Below are 20385 nucleotides of genomic sequence, written 5' to 3' on the forward strand. Positions count from 1 at the left end.
TGAGTTTTAGGGTTATTATTTATGAAAGGAAATAAGATCGTATAGAATATTATTTATGAAATGTCATATTGATGTGCCTTCTATGGAGAGTGGATAAAAAAGTAGTTAGTTTAGATAAGATGAGATATTAATTAGAGAGGATAAAATAATATTTAGTTTGGATAAAGGATAAAATGAGATAAAGTTGTTTTGTAGTTGATATATTGGGAGAGAGGATGAGAAGGGCCTCATCCACCCTTACTAATTAACAACTGGTCGAAACCCATTCATAAATAATACGCCCTGAGGGTATTATTTAATTCCAATAGTGACTTGAGATGATCGAGTCCGGATGTCAATTTTATTGCCAAACCAAGTCAAAAGTGTCGCACCAACCCCTCATCCGCCCTCATTACTTCATCCTCCTCCTTTACCCACCATCCAACTGGGTTCATAGTACAATAACTAGACGGGAATCTATTGCGTTTGAAGCTGATGGGCACAAATATGAGAGACTTCAATATAATTCGATCCTGGCAGAACTATTTTACCTGCAGATTGTAGTGGCCATTGGCTTCGTTAAGGAAAATGAAATTATACTCGTACAGGCAAAAGATGGATTTGTGATAAATTCGAAAGCAAAATCTTCTTTCAGATTTTGTTAATCTAGCTCTTCTCTTTCCTTTTCTGCCCCTCCATTTCAAGAGCAAAACCGTGCATTTGTGTTAATATTCCTGAATGCTCAAAACCCAGATTGAACAATAGGGTGTGTAGGTGACAATCACCTTGTTTGGTTCAAATTTTTGAAAGTTATTTTTGATGTAATGAGTGACAACGAGTGGAGAAAGATAGAGAAAAAAAAGGTATTGAAAAACATGTAGAGAGAAAAAATAAATGAGATGAGAGTTGAACCAAACAAGGTGAATGTTTCAAACCAATAATAATACAAGGAAAAATAAAGCCAGGAATGGATTTTCAGTGGGGGGGGGGGGGGGGGGGGGCGCGGGGTGGGGAAATGATTATAAAATCAGATTTAGAGCATCATCTTGTATACAAACACATAAATATACAACTCAGATCAACCATTGTAAAATAGAACCCCGTATTTTGCACATTATTGATACAAATCATAACAGGCTAATAAACAAAATCGTAACTCACTACAGTCACTATTTTTTTTTTGAACGGTCACTACTGCCACTTAGTTCATTGAAATTCTGCTATCTCAAATACTCTGGCAGTTCCATCAATTGAAACTGAAACCAGGAATTCCCCATTAGCAGATACTGCTAGAGACTGAATGGCATCAGAGTGACCACTATAGATTCTCACACAGTCTCCAGAGAGGCTGTCCCACACTCTTACCTTCCCATCTACACAACCTGTAGCCACGTACTTAGACGACCCGAGCCACGATAAGCATGCAACCCCTTCCTGCCCACAAGAAAACACACTCACGAGTTCAGTGATGAGAACGTAATAATCACAGAGTCTATTCAAGTAATGAGGATATGAAGCATCCTCTGCTCCTTGTTTTTCTCTTCACTTTCCACAAAATGGGTTGTGAAAAACTATTTCCAGAACTCCTTTCAGGAAAGTTTCCTCAACAATCCGCTTTTTAATTTGAACTTTCTAAATCTATTTTGCAAGAACAAAACGGTGAGCTCTGGAACCTCTCATTGTTCTGTTTGAAATCGTGGAAAACGAAATGGAAAAACGAAGCAAACCAAAACAATTCCAAATGGACACTCAAGTACTAGACTTGAAATCGTTCCATCTTTAGGGAGGGGGAAGAAAAAACAATTCCAGCAAACCTCGTGTTCACATGTGCAGCGGGGCAACGAATGCTGTAGATCCCAAACAATGAGCTTCTGATCCATGCCTCCCGTTGCGGCCCAAGGGGAGCTGTCATCCAAATTTAGCAATCAAGCTAGCTAATGTTAGGCCAAAAGCTTACAAAAGCATAACAATAGGCAAGAGTAGAAAAAAAGAAATAGGAGCACTCAAATGATCAATAGCTATCTTCAGGTGTTTCCAGTCATCTTTACTTTTCCTGGGGGATAGATAACCTTTGAAAGAAGTTGTTAGAAGTGTTTATTAGAGAGAGCGGGTTTGTCCCACATTGTCTATCTTATGTATGTGTAACTCTCTAGAGTAATATAAATAAAAGGTATATGTGTAAGGGTTCATTAACACCCTATATACTTTTCCTCAACTCTAATATCATGGTATCAGAGCCGAACCTTAACCCTAATCCTAAACCACCACAATCCTAATACACCACCATCTTAACCTTAATCCTAAACCACCACAACCCTACCTCCGTACATAATCCCTAAAATCACAAAATCCTAGCCTCTGCCTTAACCCTAACCCTAGCTCACCGATTACTGTTCATCATCGTTACTATTCACCGATAATGTTCATCATTGTTACTGTTCATCGCTACTGTTCATCACTGTTCTGGCGACCGTCTTCATGCACTGACATGCATCACCAGGCCATGTTTTATAGTCTTTGCAATTTCTATTAATGTTTCTCGCGTTCTGGTAACTATTTTCTATGTTCTTGTCAAGTATCTCTGGCATGTGGTGTCTTGGTGGTTGTGAAGGTTGGGGTTGTTGATATTGGGTACCTATCCAGTCTGGTGACCAATTCGATGTTAGTATATTAGCTGATTTTGTTGATCAGTAGTCATTGATATTCTGCTTGGTTGGTATTACTTTGGTTGCTACTGGTTATTTACTAGTTATTGGTTGTTGCCCCTCCATTGTTCGGTAGAATGTCTGAGAAGAAGGATTCTAATTCTGATACTGTTTCTAGCTCTAGTTCTACTCTTGTTGGTAGCTTATCGAGTGGTTCTTGGTCTCGCGAGAGGCGCCCTATTACCTCCACACCATTAAATGGGGGCAATTATGTTCTTTGGGCCAAAGATGTTGAGGTGTATTATATGGGTCAGTCTGAGGACTCTTATTTGACTGATGAGCCTCCTGCTACTGCTGAACCCACATGGGCATGGAAAGCTGTTGATGCCCGTGTTCGTTCAGAGTTGTGGAATAGTATGACGGAAACGGGTTGCTAGTACACTGATGTTCTGTGATACAGCTGGAGAGGTGTGGACACAGGCAAAGGAGTTGTATTCAAGTGTCGACAATCTCTGTCGCACATATGATCTTCATCGGTCTTTCTTTAATATATCTCAGGGCAGAAATCCTATGTGTACCGACGAAAAGGGTAGGGAAACCGTACCGACCGCCGCGCGCGGCCGTCGGTATACCGTCGGTAGGTTGGTGTCGGTGCAAATAGCACGACTCATCTCAGGGTGATGATTCTTTTAAGGATTATTATGCTAAGTTTCGGCGCATTTGTAATGAATTGGATATATAAGAGCCACTTATTGCTGATATTCAAGTTATACGGCGCCAGCGTGAACGCATGAGGGTTACTCGTTTTTTATCCGGTGCATCATCCACTTTTGGCCCTGTGGGTAATCAGATTTTGGGGAATTGTGACTTACCTCCTCTCAGCGAGGTATTCAGTCGTCTCCGGCAATCATCGTCTATTTCTGCACCGACTTCTTGTCGTTATGCTTTGTCTTCCGCTATTTTTGACAGTTCTGTTCTTTCTGTCAGCCATGGTCATGGTCGTGGTCGCGGTCGCGGTCGTGATTCTGAGTTTAGTAGTCGTGGCCGCAATTATTGGGTGAATGGTCGTGGCTTTGGCGGCCGTGATTCTGGGTTTGGAGGACGTGGTCGTGACTCTAGTTTTGATAATTGTGGGGGTCGCATATCAGGGGGAGGTGGCCGCGGTCGCGGTCGAGGTTTGAAATTTTGCACTCATTGTTGGGGAACAAATCATACTGTGGGGTTCTATTATAATCTTCACGGCTTTCTCCAGGCTCATCAAGCTACTATCTCTCGGGATACTGAACAGTTTACTCAATCCTCTGCCGATAGTATGGCTATTTTAGCTGAGGAGTACCGGCGTTTTTGTCATTTCAGGCTGCGACAGAATCCTCTACTGCTACGCTCGCTCAGACCGGTTCATCTGTTGCTTGTGTTGTCTCCTCTTCTTCCTCTCCTTGGGTTATTGACTCAGGAGCCACAGATCATATGACTGGTACATCTGCTTTCTTTGATCGACAATCGGTTGGTAGAACATCTCATGTTACCTTGGTTGATGGCTCTACCACTGCTGTCACTGGTTTCGATTCAGTTCCTATCACATCCTCTTTTACTTTGTCATCTGTATTACATGTTCCTCGTTTTCCATTTAATCTTATGTCTGTGAGCCGCCTTACAAAATCTTTAAATTGTTCTGTCACATTTCTTCCTCATGGCTGTGTTTTTCAAGATCTCAAGACGGGAAGGAAGATTGCTGGGGGCATTGAGCGAGGGGGCCTATATTACTTGATTGTTCCTCAGCCTGTAGCTCTTCAGACATCAGAGTCTCCATACCAACAGCACTGTCGTCTTGGTCATCCCTCTTTTTAGAGTTTGAAGCACCTTGTGCTCTCCTGTCGTTCCATTAATAAGTTGGTTTGTGAGGTCTGTGAGTTTAGCAAACACCGTAGTCATTTTTTTTGCCTAGGGTTGAGCGTCGGGCGTCGCATCCTTTTCAGTTAGTTCATTCAGACATTTGGGGGCCTATTCATGTGCCCAGTGCTCCTAGTTTTCAGTATTGTGTTATTTTTGTGGATAACTTTTCTCATCTTACATATCTTTATCTAATGAAAGAGCGGTCTGAATTGAAATCTGTTTTTATAAACTTTTTACATGAATGTCAAAACTCAGTTTGATACTTGTGTTAAGATATTTTGTTCCGATAATGCCTGTGAATATTTTTACCATCTTCTTTCTCAGTTTTTCGATGATCATGGATTATTCACCAATCATCGTGCTCTCAGACTCCACAACAAAATGGAGTTGCTGAGCGCAAGATTTGGCACTTATCTGAGATTATGCGTGCCTTATTATTTCTAATGCAGGTTCCTAAGTCATATTAGAGTGATGTCGTTCTCATTGCATGTTATCTAATCAACCGTATGCCTTCTACGGTATTCGGTGGTCAAGTTCCCCATACGGTCTTGTTTCTCGGTCGGCCTCCCCACTTTTTACCCCCTCGGATTTTTGGGTACACCTGTTATGTTCATGCTCTTGATCCTGATAGGAGTAAACTTGATCCTCGGTCTTTTAGGTGTATCTTTCTGGGATACTCACACACCCAGAAAGGCTATCAATGTTACTCTCCTACTTTACGTCGTCACTTTGTATGTGTTGATGTCACGTTTAATGAGTCATTGCCATATTACTGGGACCCTATTACTACCAATGATCTTCTTACACTCGAGTCTGTGTTACCTATGGTTGTTCCTACTGGCACTGTTCCACCCCAACCTTTGCAGGTATATGTTTGTCATTTCCCAACATCCGCACCGCCTCCGCCTCTAGCACAAACCCCGCCTCAGGCACCACCTCTGCCTACAGAACCATTCCAGTCTGCCGATCTCTCTATGCCCACGCTTCCGTCTTCTTCCCAGTCGCCGGATCCACCTACTCCTCGATATCCGACTCGTGAGAATCGTCGTCCATCGGTAAAATATGATTTTTCTAATCTCTCGAGCACTTCTCATCCTATTTCTCAATTTATCTCTTATACTCATCTCTCTCCATCCCTTTGTGCTTTCACTACTACTGTTTCCTCCGTTTTTGTTCCTAAAACTGTTCAGGAGGCATTATCTCGGTCTGAGTGGCGGACAGCTATGGTGGATGAAATGTCTGCTCTTCATACTAATGGCACATGGGAGTTGGTTACTCTTCCTGCTGGGAAATCTACTGTTAGCTGTCGTTGGGTCTATACTATCAAGTATCCTCCTGATGGCACTGTTGAGCGTCACAAAGCTCGCCTGGTTGCTAAAAGCTACACCCAGACTTATGGTGTTGATTATTCTGAAACATTCTCCCCTGTTGCCAAGCTTGGCTCTGTGCAGATTCTTATTTCTCTTGCTGCCACCCTTGGTTGGCCGTTGTATCAGCTTAATGTCAAAAATGTCTTTTTCCATGGCGATCTCCAGGAGGAAGTCTATATGGAGCAACCACCTGGGTTTGTTGCTCAGGGGGAGTATCATAAGATATGTCGTCTTCGCAAGGCACTTTATGGACTTAAGCAATCTCCTCGAGCGTGGTTTGGCAAGTTTAGTGAGGCTATTTTGAGGTTTGGCATGCGTCGAAGTCAATCAGATCATTCTGTATTTTCTCTTATGTTGGCTCGAGGGAAAGTATTGCTCATTGTCTATGTAGATGACATTATTATTACTGGAGATGATCAGAAAGGGATTGGTGAGTTGAAACAGTTCTTATATAGTCAGTTTCACACTAAAGACTTGGGTAAGCTATGATATTTATTGGGTATTGAGGTAGCAAGGTCCAAGGATAGGATTAGTTTATCCCAGAGGAGACTTGGGTAAGCTATGATATTTATTGGGTATTGAGGTAGCAAGGTCCAAGGATAGGATTAGTTTATCCCAGAGGAAATATGTGTTGGATATTCTAGAGGAGACAGGTTTGCTGGGAGCCAAACCTGTGGAGACTCTGATGGATCCTAATGTCAAACTTTGCGTTGATCAGGGGGAGGAATTCCTCATCCAGACCAATATCGTCGCTTGGTTGGTAAGTTGAATTATCTTACCAATACACATCCTGATATCTCGTTTGCTGTTAGTATTGTGAGTCAATTTATGTCTGCTCCTCGTCTTCCACATTGGGAAGCTTGTATTCGTATTATGAAGTATTTTAAGGCTCATCCTGGACGTGGCTTATTTTACCGTTCCAATGGTCATTTGCGTGTTGAGGCGTTTACTGATGTAGATTGAGCAGTCACCTTCTGACAAACGTTTAACAACTGGTTACTGTACTTTTGTTGGTGGCAACTTAGTTATCTGGAAAAGTAAGAAACAGACTGTTGTTGCAAGGTCTAGTGCAGAAGCAGAGTATCGTGTCATGGCTCATACTACATGTGAGGTTGTTTGGCTAAGATCATTTCTTGAGGAGCTGGGATTTCGGGTGCAGTTACCCATTCCTTTGTATTGTGACAATCAGGTGGCAATACATATTGCTTCGAACCCTGTGTTTCATGAGAGAACCAAACATATTGAGGTAGATTGTCATATCATTCGAGAGGAGGTTGATGGTGATGTGTTGGCTATGCCTTTTGTGTCCACAGGTGCTCAGATAGCAAATGTTTTTACCAAATCACGGTTTAAACCTCGTTTAGAATTTTTATGTAACAAGCTGGGATTTTGTGATATCTATTCTCCAGCTTGAGGGGAGTGTTAGAAGTGTTTATTAGAGAGCGGGTTTGTCCCACATCGTCTATCTTATGTATGTGTAACTCTCCAGTATAATATAAATAAAAGGTATATGTGTAAGGGTTCATTAACACCCTATATACTTTTCCTCATCTCTAATATCAGAAGTCAAGATAGCCATTGATTTAATAACTTCTACATGGTTGAATGTGGTTACTTCTTATTTGACCAAAAGGCTTTCTCACATATCTTCAGCCTTGTCAGCACAAATTGAAAAACATTCAAAATATCAATAATATATTCATCCTTGATGCAAGATGAAACGAGAAGGTTTCAATGATTGTGAGGTGATCAATAAAGCCCATATATTTAACAAGAAAATTTAACACATTCAAAGGAAGCATGAATATCAAAACAACCATTGCACATTATTTGATGTCTAATCTGGATTAGGTGCAGAAGGGGAGTCTCTAGGACTATAAACTTGAGTTCAAAGCAGCATAAATTGCTCATTTACTAAAACATAGACATCTTTGCTACTAGATTTCCAAGAGATGAAAACCTCATAGAAATCTCAATAAAAGAGAAAACAGGGTTGGATAATAAGAAAGGTGATTTCTTGATCAAAGATAGGACAATTGTGGGGTTATGTTCACCCACTTCTGTCAAAAACATGGTAGTCACCAAAGGATAAAATACAAACCTAAATTCCAAAAAGAATGTGCTAATTAAAAAGATAATCAAACAAAATGTGCACAAAAAAACAAACAAGTATATTACTTTAAACCAACCACAGAATAAGTTATTAACAATTATCAAACAAAGAAATAATAAGAAAAATGATATTGGCACTCCAAAAATTGATGGAGGCACTCCAAAAAACAAAGGAAAGTGGCTTTGGAATTAATAAATACAATCACTATAATGTACCTTTTTGCAAGCCCAATACATTCTATCGAGTCAGAGTGTGCATTCAAAGAACTGACAACCTGTGGATGAAACTCAACTATCTAATTACCAAAAAATACCAACATGCATGAAAGAAGCCTCTTACAATCCAGCCCCATAAATTTGGAACATCACATTCATGAATATTTATCACATAAAACAAACAATGTAATTGGTACAAAACTACAAATACTGCACATATAATTCTTAACTGCAAGTGTGAAATATTATCAATTGAATTACAATACCATGAAAGGATGGGGAGCATTTGTGAAACGATGAGTAGTTCAAGTTCAGTAAAATCTGCATAGTCCAATAATAGATGGGTGCTAGTGAAGGTTTATTGCTTGCTGAGTGGTGAAAGTGTTGGATCAAGTTTGAGAGCCTCGCAGCAATCACTTTGCGAATATAAAGCTCAGAGGCTAAGGTTACAAGTTACAGTAACGACCCATGTTTTGGTGTTTAAGATTATCATTATTTTTAGATTTTCAAACACACAAAAAAAAAAGGATAAAAAAATAAGTGTTGCCTGGAGGCATGGCTTGTGCTTGTGTGCAATGTGTGCTTCTATTAGGGAAGATGGGGAGTGCCACATTCCTTAGATGGAGCATGTGCCCCTGTCATCTACATGGAGAAAAGAATACAGAATGGTGGAAACAGAAAAATAATACAGAATGGTTTAGCTTTCATAATCATCAACTTGGTGGACTCCGCCAAAGCATATTTTGGTTTACGTGGACGGAATTTGAGTTTAGTAATGTTAGTTTATTCTGGCTTTATAAGGGTGGACTGTGGACTAGTGGTATGAAATTCAAGGAGAGAGTTTATGCAATGGCCTTCTGGCCAAGAACTTTATTCTTGTAGGGTGTGATCATGGAAATCAATGGTCAAAACAAGTCCGGTTGACGCAAAATTGTAGGACGCTGTTTGTAACAATGAAATTCATATATCTTACCACCACTGATAAGCACGTAAATGTTCACACAAACGCGGCCAATCCTTGCTAAGTCCATTTATATTGTTACTTGAGGTTAATGCTTGATTTTTGTGTTGTAGGTGTGTTTGAAAGCTTACTATGTTAAAGCCAATTCAATCTAATGTACGTGGCTGGATTGGGTCTTCATAAAACTGGGAATGACTAGATATTCAATAAGATGGAGCTAAAAGGAGATGGGTTAATTTTTATGATTTGTTCGAAGCGCATGTTCTGTGGAATTATAATTACCTTGGAAGTCTAGTTGAAAGAATTTGTTTTGGAGTGATGTTGGAGATATACTTGGCCTTAATGCAAGCTGCGCCAGGGGAGCCAAGGCCCAAAGCTATATGCTTGGTAGTGGGCCAGGCTAACTAATTACAATTGAGAGTTAAAAAGAGTTCTTTGGGACGAATAGGGTATTTTTTTGGGGACTGCTTCTAAAAGGGAGAGAACACATCATAGCTTTGGGCAAACTACGCATTCGAAAGACAAGAAAAGTTGCACATAGGCACAAGATCACTGTTAAGCATCCAACTCAAAACCAATTGGCAATGAATGGAGAGGCCTCCCAGGCTCATATACTAGTTTTGGAGGAGATAATCAACCGATGTGGGACAAACTTCAACACTCCCCTGCAGAAGTAAACAAACCATCCAAAAAGCATGGATCTCAACAAACAACGGTGCACTTAAGGCACAAACAAGGGGAAACAAATTCTCCGAAATCGAAGCTCTGATACAATGTTAAAGAATCCAACTCAAGACGAATTGGCAATGAGTGGAGAGGCTACTCAGACTAATATACTAGTTTTGGAGGAGATAATTAACCGATGTGGGACAAACTCCAACAACCACAAAGTAGACATTCCAAAAGCTTTTACTACAAAGCAAAACACGACAGTAAACAAAAGCAAAGAACTCGATGATTGCTATTACTATGGCCGGCTAAACACACTTCTAGGGCATAGATGAAGCTTAAACTATGGCCGGCTAAACGCACTTCTAGGGCATAGATGAAGCTTATACTCCGAGTAACGTAGACTTTATTTCTTTGGTTGGATTTAATATTCAGATTGGTGGTATGAACCAGATGATTTCATGTTCACAAAAATGGTTTTATTTTTCCAATATACTTGTGTGTTTGTTATCCGCGGTTTCAAATACTTTTCATACAATGGTTTTTAATTGAATTCGACCAACACTCCTAGAGGCCAACGTGTCCCCATGTCTGACACCGGACACGGGGACACGACGAAATACGTATGAGACAAGGCCCGTGGCATGTCAAATAAATTTAATTAATTTCTTTAGAGAGAGACAGCGGGGACATGGGAGGGACACGGCGCACGGAATTAACACAAATGGGGACATGGCAGTGGTTAAATATGCAATTTTAAAAAAATTTGGGGGGTAAATGCGTATTACTTCAAATATTTTGGATTAATAGAGTAACATGATGTATGATGCTTGTTTACATATATTGAAGCTTCATCTTATACATTTAACTATATTTCCACTGTATTTACTTATCTTGGCATATCCCCCTGTCGTGTCCGTGTCCCCGTCCCCGTCCCCATTTTGTAAGAAATCCCGTGTCCCATGACCGTAAGACACGTGCTATTAGACAATCCGTGCCGATTGAAATGCATCGAACTAGTAAGACGATTCGTGCTAGGCTGAGATAATCTATGTTACATGAATATTTTTAGGAAATATCGCGAGGGCCCGCGAACCCTAACGGTATCCGGTAAATCCGACTGTAAATCCTTCGATTGAAATAAATCTAGCTTACAAAGGGTCAAGATGATTTGAAACCCTAGACCTTTTCTCCCATATTCGAATCTCTTTACATCCAATTGCTTTTAATTACAGTCATTATTTAGTTTTCTCAAAATCAACAATCAATTCATTTCCCTAATTAATTTAGAAAGTTACTAAAATAATTGTGACTTAGCCTTCGTAATCCCTGAAGACGATACTCGAAATATTTACCGATATCTTTTCAGTATTAATATCTGTTTCATTTTATTAACTATTTTTGACATAGCAAAACAGTGATCAGTTTGTCATTATTTGAGGTGCTGGAAGTTCACAATATCAATATGCTTTCTATATCTGCGGAGTATTTTTTTGATTCATCCCCATTTGTACTCTTTCATTGATATTATGCCATGTAGTACGGACCTATGTTACATGGATCCTTCATTTTGGCTCAAGTACCCGAGTCGATATGTCCAACACTCGTATCCTTTTGGACACTCAGATCCTCTAACTGTTAAGATACTTACAGAAAAGGAATATCAAATTAGCTAGAAAAGCGATATTTCGAGTATTTCACAAAGACAGGAAATAGGAAAATAGCAAAAACATAATTTTCTTAACCCTTTCTTGTTTAAATACATTTATAAACATAATTTACGGTACATAATCTAAGAAAACTATGCAATATATAATACAAATAAGAGTTCAGGACGTGTCCCCGTACCCGTACCCAAGTTGGGGACACATATCCGCGTATCCCAAGATTTAAGTTTATGAAGGTCCAACACTTGGATTTGCACCCGCACCCGATGCTCGCACCCGAGTCCATGTAACATAGGTACAGACACAGATACGGATACGGACACAGACACGCACATGGACATGGGGACACGGGAATTTTAAAAAAAATGGGATATGGACATGGCGAGGGACACGCCACGTGTATATTTATTTATATAAAAAAATCAATTTTTTTCCAAGTTTAAATGGATACATACAAACTATACCAGTATAATACACATATATACTTCTCCATCTTCAAAAAAAAAAATATATATATATATATATATAGCAAGCCTGGAACTTTGTATATATAGCAAGGAGGGACACGCCACGTGTATATTTATTTACATATATATATACACTACATATATATATATATACACACATATATATAGAAATCTTCAGGTAAGGACCTTAAAATGAGGACCTTATATGCGGACCTCCCCATTTCTCGCCTTTCCCGATCGGATTTCGATGATTCGAGCCACTCAATGTGTTCAGAACGTGATTTTAAGGGTACCCGCGAGAAATCGGCAAAAAAAAAGACCGGGAAGGGCTTGATTTGAGCAGTTTTTATTTGAACCGTTCGATAAAAAACAAACAAAAACTGCTCGGATGAAGCCCTTCCCGGTCTTTTTTTTTGCTGATTCCTCGCGTGTACCCTTAAAATCACGTTCTGAACACATTGAGCGGCTCGGATCATCGAAATTCGATCGGGAAAGGGAGGTCCGCATTTTATTAAAATAAGGAGGTCCTTATAAGAAGGGGACTATACATACATATATATACTGAAAGCGAGAGAGTGAGAGATGACATACATCAAATATACACACACCCACACACACATATACCTGCCTGCCTACCGCGGGGGAGGGGGGGGGGAGATTTCATTGTGAGAGAGAGGAGCTGTCGATGTTGTATAGGTTTAAGTACGTTTTAACCCAAACTTTAAGTAACCACATATTTACCCCAAAAAAATTTAAAAACAATTGCAGGCTTCATGTCCCCATCAGCGTCCCATCTGTGTCACCCCGTGTCTTCAGCCATGTCCCACACCAAAAGTTAAATTAAATTAGCGGACACAGCACATGGTGTGTTAGACACATTTCTAGCCGTGTCCCCGTGTCCAGACACGCCGATACGACGACCTCTAGGAGTGTCGGTGCATCTTGGTTTATTATGCTTTCATTGACATCCATGAAGTTTTCTTGGAATCGAGAATCATTGTTACTATTTATTGAAAATGAATATATTATGGCTTAATGCCAAAGAATTACTTTGTACATGAATGGGTGAACTCGGCCAATAGTCGGCCCAATTAATACCAAAAAAGCCCGAAGGGCAAGGTTGAGGGGGTGAGGCCTAGTGGTTGTTCATGTACCAAGGAAAGCCGGTTGTGTTCCCATATGAATCCATTTATGTCGTTGATCGTATTTTATACTTCCTGCGTAATTTGTGGTTTTAGGTATGAGACGGATCAGTGGCGGCTGATTTGAAGCATTTTGAGGATTTGCATTATTTGGAGATTGTACAGTTAATACAAGGATGTTGCACATTCGCATTTCTTTGGAGATTTAGGGCCCACCGTTGTAATATTTGAAGATTTATTTATTTTTACGACCTAGAAAGAATTCGGATCATCTCAATTACCCCTCATAGCACCCTTCACTATCAGCTATCTAAAACCAAGACCGACACGCGACCCAACAAGTAAATGTTCAAAAAATGAAGTGCACGACATGTTGGGGACCCTTTAAAAATATATTTATGTACTTGTACATTCGATGTTTAAGCAAGAACGTGGAAAATTAAACAAATAATGCACCAATTATGATAAAAATTAAACATATGCCTTCATTCACGTATGTCGTCACAATTTACAGCATTCAAGTTTTCAAGTCTGTCATTGTTTTTAATTACAAGATAGCTTCAAACAGTCAATGAAATGCATTTGAATGTCTACATTTGTCTTTATAATTTGTCAACCATAATCTATCACACAACAACGAAACTTCCAAAGCTTTAATTAAAGCTTACTACCAAATCATACAGCAGACTGTCCATAGAGTATCCTCGAGAGTGCCCTAACGTGCCCCAAGCATGTTCTAGAGTGTCCCTGGAGTGTCCAAATTAAAAAAAGGGGGACATTTCCGATTTGAGTGCTGGACATACATCCGGAGAGTGTGCGTGTCCGACAACAGTACATGATCTCAGGCAAAGTGTCTCTACCTCATATATGATTAGGACAACCAGAGGGACAAGGGTAATAGCTTTTTAAGTATAGTCACTAGTAGCTACACATCAAGAAATTAGACTCCAATATCATTAATATCACTGAATCATGAGGCTTAGAAGGCTTGAAATTCTAAATGAATCTTCTAGTTTAATGAGCTACATAGGTTCACAGGGCGTGCCTTACGTGGAAAGATGTACATGGGAGCAAATTTCTAAGATGTCAAATCATCTTTTTTTTGTAAGAGTGAACTCAAGTACATCGTAAGAAAATTGTATTTTTTTTTTTTTTGAGTAAAAGAGTTTCTAAGCATCAAGTAAATAACTACTCATGACAAGATGTGGGAATACAATAAACAAAACAATAAATGGACCACAAGTTATCCTACCTTCCCAGTGGTTATATTCACAATGTGAACCGAGCTATCCTTAGAACCAGTAAGAGCCAGAGTTGAATCAGAAGTTATTGTTAAACATGTCAAGCCATCAGTGTGATAAGGATGACCTACAAAAAATGTAATTTTACTCATCAATAATGTTGAACGAAATCAAAAAAAGATCCTTAAAACCATCTTTTTTCTTTTATGAGGGAAAAAAGATAGTTACACTATGGTCTTGAAATGGATGGTGAACCAAGGACAAACCCTTTTCAAAAGGACAACTTACAATTAGACGATAATTAGGTATGAGTAGACAACTATGCTCACAATATAGACTTAACGGGAGTTCTTTTTTTTTTTAAACATACAAGTATATAGTGATGATAGGAATGATTTAACGGATTCCTCTCCTATTCAAAATCTAATCTTCTGATTACTATTCATATATAACTTAAATGGTAAGGTTTAAAACTTTTTAACTTGGAAGCAACACACATGGGTGGCATCCTTTATGTCGAACCCCTTGTCTCCTATCCCACCTGCGCAAACCCACTTGCAACAACACATATACTATACTAATTTTAAGTGCATACAAATCAGAGTTCAAGTATCTAAAATGGAATCTACGTGCATACCTCTAACAACATGAATGTTTTCGCCACTTCTTGGGTTCCATATTCTCAATGTTGAGTCATCAGAACCAGAACAAATTGTTTTACCTAAAGTAAACAGTAGGTTAAAACACAAGCATATGAAACATTTGGTTTATGAATGAGGAAAATATGTTAAATTTCTTGTTTTGTACCATCAGGGGTAAAATCACCGCATGTCACACTACTACCATGACCCGAAAACATGTTAAGAAATGAACTTTTGTCCGCATTCCACATCCAAACAGTTGAATCCTCTGAACCAGCCAAGACTAGATGCCCTCTTGGATGCCACCTGACCCACTAAGCAGACACTCAAATTCAATTTACACATTAACCATGTGACAATAAAGCAATTGTCATGAAATCTCACCTCAATGCCTCCTCCAGGACCATCGAGCGTACACTTGAGATTGAGAGAATTTATGTCCCAGATTTGGACAATTCCGTCCAAGCTTCCGGATGCAAGTAATTGTCCATCTGTACTAAAGGCTAAGCTACACACAGAATTTTCATGACCTGGACAAATTTTAAAAAGCTTCAGCTGAAGCACAAGTATCAAGGAAGCTTTCCCCAAATCATGCTATGGTTTACTTACTAAGGCAGAGAAAGTTTGTAATGTTGACTTAAATGTATAGAGCTAAATCAAACATCATGAAATACAGGGAAACAATTTGTGTATCCGTTGATACCTTGTAACTGGAAAGCCCAATCTCCTTCCCCAATCCTCCAAAGAAATCCTTTATCATCTCCACCCCCTGTTGCTACTAATGTACCATCTGTTGGACTGCATGCAACTGTGTAAAGTTCACCTATGCTCGATCGATCGATCGAGAGAGAGAGAGAGAGAGAGAGAGAGAGAGAGAGAGAGAGGGTTATTTACAGAAACTCGCAAGTTAATTATTATGCTTATTCCAAGATCTGCATATTTTTGTGTCCATTTCCATAATAACTGATAAGAATCATAAGAACCAAAGTAAATTACCTACAACACCAACTAATATACCACACCAAGTTCCAGGCTTGCTATAGTAAGAACTAAAGGAGGGACATAGCTGGTAACTAACAAGCAAAATAACCTAAGAGGTACATCATTAAACCATACTCGATTAGGCCCTAGTGATATCAATAGTAACTAGAATGCTAGTCTTCACTCTATAAGATACCTTTGCAATGCTAAGAGTTCATTTGACCACCTTAAGAAATGAATCCTATCTCAAGCATATCAACCACAGCACACAAGAATGATAAACCAGCCACCTATGAAGTACAGACACGCCTAGAGGTTGTCGTAGCCGAGTCAGATACGCTGGGGCACACCAATATGTGCATCCATTAAACTTAATTGATTTTTTAAGGTGGAACACGGCAGCAACACATTGAGAACAAGGAGACAATTGAGATACTAGGGGAAAGTGAAACAGTGTATATGTAAAAAAAATTAATGTTTTAGGATAAATTTGGGTTTAAAGCTAATACAATTATGCAACGATTTAGACCTTAAAAAGTGTATTGAACTTATGGTTGTTAAAATTAATTATGTTAAAATTAATTGTGTTTCCATGGGTTTTGGATTTTTGGAGGTTTGGGGTTAGAGTTTACAATGCAAGTTTGGAGAACATTATCAATTTAGTTATTGTTGTGTCCCCCACCGGGATGAACATGCAAAGGAGAACAAACTAGTGTCTGTGTCTGTATGTGTTAGAGAGAGAGAGAGAGAAGGGAGGGAGGGAGGGAGAGAGAGAGAGAACGACATCTAGGTTTCTTAATAAATCAAAATTTAGGAATTGGCCAAAAGTAGACCGGTTCAGTTATGGATTTGATTTTTTTTATTTTTGATAACCGAAATTCCGAGCCACCTTGTGGGGCCATGAAGTTAACTACTGGACAAACCATCCGTGACCCAAAGGTTAGGAATGTTTGGCCTCCGTGGGATTCGAACATGCTACCTCACGTAGGACAAGCACTTATTAGCTTTCGCATGCCCACTTGCCAAAATCAAAACTGATTTTTTTGTAAACAATGTCGAGAATTATATATATATATATATATATATATATATATATATAAAATAAAAAACATGCAAAACATTGCATTTATCAAAAATCAAGCAAATGACTTGCAATTCTTTTGTTCAAATTCATTCACTGATGAATGAATGCCCCGTGAACATGTATAAATGGTTGTTTTAGTAGACTTCTACATAAAAATATTCAACCAAATGAATCACATTGCTCAATCGACGTCTCTATCTTGCCGAAATATTTACAGTCCACAAAATTAATGTTAATATGTGTTATATCTATATTTCGTACATTTTTTTGGTTTATAAACAAATTCAGTTGCTTAATTAAATGGAACTTTTTTTGAGGGGTAATTCAATTAAATGGAACTTGAATGCACTAAAAAGAGCACTTCAGTCTTAAGTTACTAATGAAAAGAATGGACCAAGAACGTAGTGATGGACAGTGGACCAAGGAGTTGTTTAAGAAAGCACCAAAACAGCGTAGCATTGCCCACCCTACAGGGCTGTAGGGCATCACCTCCGTACAGCATCCCCCAGTCCGCCATCATACATACCCGTTACACAACAAAGTTTCTCACCAACCCACACCTTAGCGTGAAGAAATAGAGATATATCTGGTAAAGTTTCTACTCTCGAAAACCACCCGAAAGCACAAAAATGGCTTCCTCAAAAGTCAAACCCCAAAAAATCACAGCAAAAATCAATCAATCTCTCTCTCTCTCTCTCTCTCTCTCTCTCTCTCTCTCTCTCTCTCTCATACACACAGACACTGGTTTGTTCTTCATGTTCTGTTTATGTTTTACTTTTTGATCCGTTTGTTCTTCACTCCTCATGTGTACGGGACGAACATACAAAGGAACCAAACATATATCATGTTGGTGTCTATAAGTGCTTATATGCAGATTTAACGACAATTCTTAGAGAGTCACATTAAGAAGATAACCTCTACAAATACCCAATCATTTTGATGCTACTAACCTAATTTTCGCTGTCTTCAAGATACCGCCTCAATGGCCATTATGAAAAGTATGGGTCATAATGTTCAAGGTTTCAAAATACCAAAGTTAATTCTAGTATTGCTAGTTTCTTCAAACAGAGGTTCAGTTCTTCATTTTTAAATCACCAAAACACCAATAAAATTGTATTTCAACTTCCGTTGACTAATTAGAACAAAAACGAATTTTATGGTAGTTTGGGCTCTTGAAACATTCCATTCTAGATCCATATACCTTCTCCCTAGGAATAACTTTTCCATAGTCCCACAAGCTTTCCATCTCTTTAAGGAATCAATTAATGTACAAGCCACTCTATTCTAATAGTCACTAATGGCAGTGATTTGACATAGTTAAGTAAAGCACTTATCTCAAACAAAAGGTTCTTCATAATCAAACATGGTCATAGCTGAAACCCCTCTCCCCAAGTCACCCCCACACCGATCGAAAAAAGACATGCAAGAAAGAACTTGGCAAGTAGAAATAGCACTAAACTAAAGAATCCGTAAAGAACCCCAACTTGAAAAAGAAGCCTTACCTGTGTGACCAGTAAATATGTGCATGGAATCATCAGCTTCGTCTGAAACCGCCAAATGCAACACCACCATATTACCAAAGATTTTTCCAAAATTAAATGACACATTAAGTAATGAACTGATCGATGAAACAAAAGAACACAAGTTGGACATCAGTTATGCAACTAGAATTATCGCATCACTTTCAAAAGTCTAAAAGAAAGAGAGGGAAGCGGGGGGGGGGGGGGGGGGGGGGGGGGTGCTGCTGGAAGGAGGGGTTGGAAAGTGAACTTTTTTCTAATCTTGTTACGGTTATTTTCTCATCTATTATGCGGAACTACTAAGTGGGACTGATAGGATGAGAAAGAAATACACGCGGCGGCAATGTGAATAAAAATGAAGGAAAGGGGAGAATTCGATACCCATGGATTCACCATCAGATCGCTGCTCTCCATCAGCATCACGAATATCTGCAACAAATAGCACAAAGACAGCTGACAGTAACACCATATCTACATAAACGTATATATCCAAAGACTGGGAGACGATCAACACAAGCAAAATATACTCCTCCGTCTGAAAAAGATTGTCGTCCATAAAACGAGAGCTCAAAAATAATCCCTCTTTGTCAATTGTTTTGTACTTTTTGCCGCTAGTTGTTCAATATCAATGAGTTGTTATAATTTACCAAAAATAAAAGTCCAAAATTTTCGTTATAGAATTGCACTCTCTAAGTTCTCGTTTTGCGGACCGGGGATCTTTCTGGCACGGCTAGTATGAATAAAAATGAATGAAGGGGGGAGAATTCGATACCGATAGCTTCACCATCGGAACCTAGTTCTTCATCTGCTTCAGGAAGATCTGTAACAGAAGAAGAAAGACGTTAGTATTTATTTCCGTTCGACCAAAAAAAAAAGAAAGACGTGAGTATTATTTGTATATATATAAACGAACGACACGTATATAGGTGTGTGGTATGTATCTACAAGGACCTTGGTCGTCGATCGTGATTACGTGGAGGGCATCGGTTTCATCCAAGAAAACCTCGCCGTGATCTTCTTCGTCATTTGCAGGAGCGTTCATGGCTGATTATGGTTTTGAAATGCGAAAGCTGCGATAGAGAGAAACAACAGAGAGAGAAAAGGGAGAGGGTGGGGATTGAAGGGTTTATCTGTGGACGGTGCTAGAGAAACCGACGGCCAGGTATCGACCAGGGAAACCGACAGCAATGGGGGCCCACTCCGGGCTTCACACGAACAATCTGAGCCGTTCAATAATTTTAATATAAAAAACTGAGTGGGCCTAATTAAAAATCAGTTCAATCCGTTAATTATAGGTACTCGATCTAACTTTCCATTTTTCCATTCAAATTTCGAATTCATGAAAAAATGAAAGATTTGATCGAGCAAATTTTTTACGGCCCCATTCAATTTTTTATTTTAAAATTATTGAACAGCTTGGATTATTTGTGCAGAACCCAGAGTGGGCCCTCATTGCCATCGATTCCCTTGGTCGGTACCGGGCCGTCGATTTCCTCAGCTTTGTAGTCTATCTATTTAGAGAGCTGCTATCCATATCCACACAGACAAATCATGAACAAATTGTACATTGACTTTGTTGAGGGACCCACCACAGGTCCCACATAAATTATTTGAGTCGTTCATTAAATGTAAAATATTTTTTCAAAGATTTTTGTAAAAATCAACTCAATCCAGATATATATAAATGCTCGATCCAATCTAACTTTTCATTCAGATTTCAAGATAATGTAAAGTTAGATGATTTGATCGAATTGAGCACCTGTAGATATCGAATTAAGCTGACTTTTGTGGGGACCC

General features: G+C 39.1%; 1 protein-coding gene across 1 annotated transcript; it reads right to left on the reverse strand.

Moving 5' to 3' along the window:
* Positions 1 to 990: 990 nt before the first annotated feature.
* Positions 991 to 19786, reverse strand: LOC131328921 (uncharacterized). The gene is made up of 12 exons (XM_058361888.1): positions 19540 to 19786; positions 19361 to 19408; positions 18970 to 19017; positions 18571 to 18612; positions 15707 to 15826; positions 15388 to 15533; positions 15170 to 15317; positions 15000 to 15083; positions 14374 to 14489; positions 8216 to 8274; positions 1794 to 1884; positions 991 to 1413 (listed from the first exon to the last, which is right to left on the reverse strand). Exons 1-12 carry the CDS (start codon positions 19628 to 19630, stop codon positions 1186 to 1188), a joined length of 1221 nt encoding a protein of 406 aa, XP_058217871.1. The 5' UTR covers positions 19631 to 19786; the 3' UTR covers positions 991 to 1185.
* Positions 19787 to 20385: the final 599 nt, after the last annotated feature.

This window comes from Rhododendron vialii, chromosome 6a (assembly GCF_030253575.1).
Source record: "Rhododendron vialii isolate Sample 1 chromosome 6a, ASM3025357v1".
Lineage (NCBI taxonomy): Eukaryota > Viridiplantae > Streptophyta > Magnoliopsida > Ericales > Ericaceae > Rhododendron > Rhododendron vialii.

Excerpts from the sequence above, each read along its gene's own strand:
- LOC131328921 (XM_058361888.1), bottom strand. The coding sequence starts at position 19,630 with ATGAACGCTCCTGCAAATGACGAAGAAGATCACGGCGAGGTTTTCTTG. Across the intron at positions 15,318-15,387 it reads GTCCTGGAGGAGGCATTGAG|TGGGTCAGGTGGCATCCAAG; the intron begins GTGAGATTTCAT and ends GTGTCTGCTTAG. Across the intron at positions 14,490-14,999 it reads AAACATTCATGTTGTTAGAG|GTCATCCTTATCACACTGAT; the intron begins GTATGCACGTAG and ends CATTTTTTGTAG.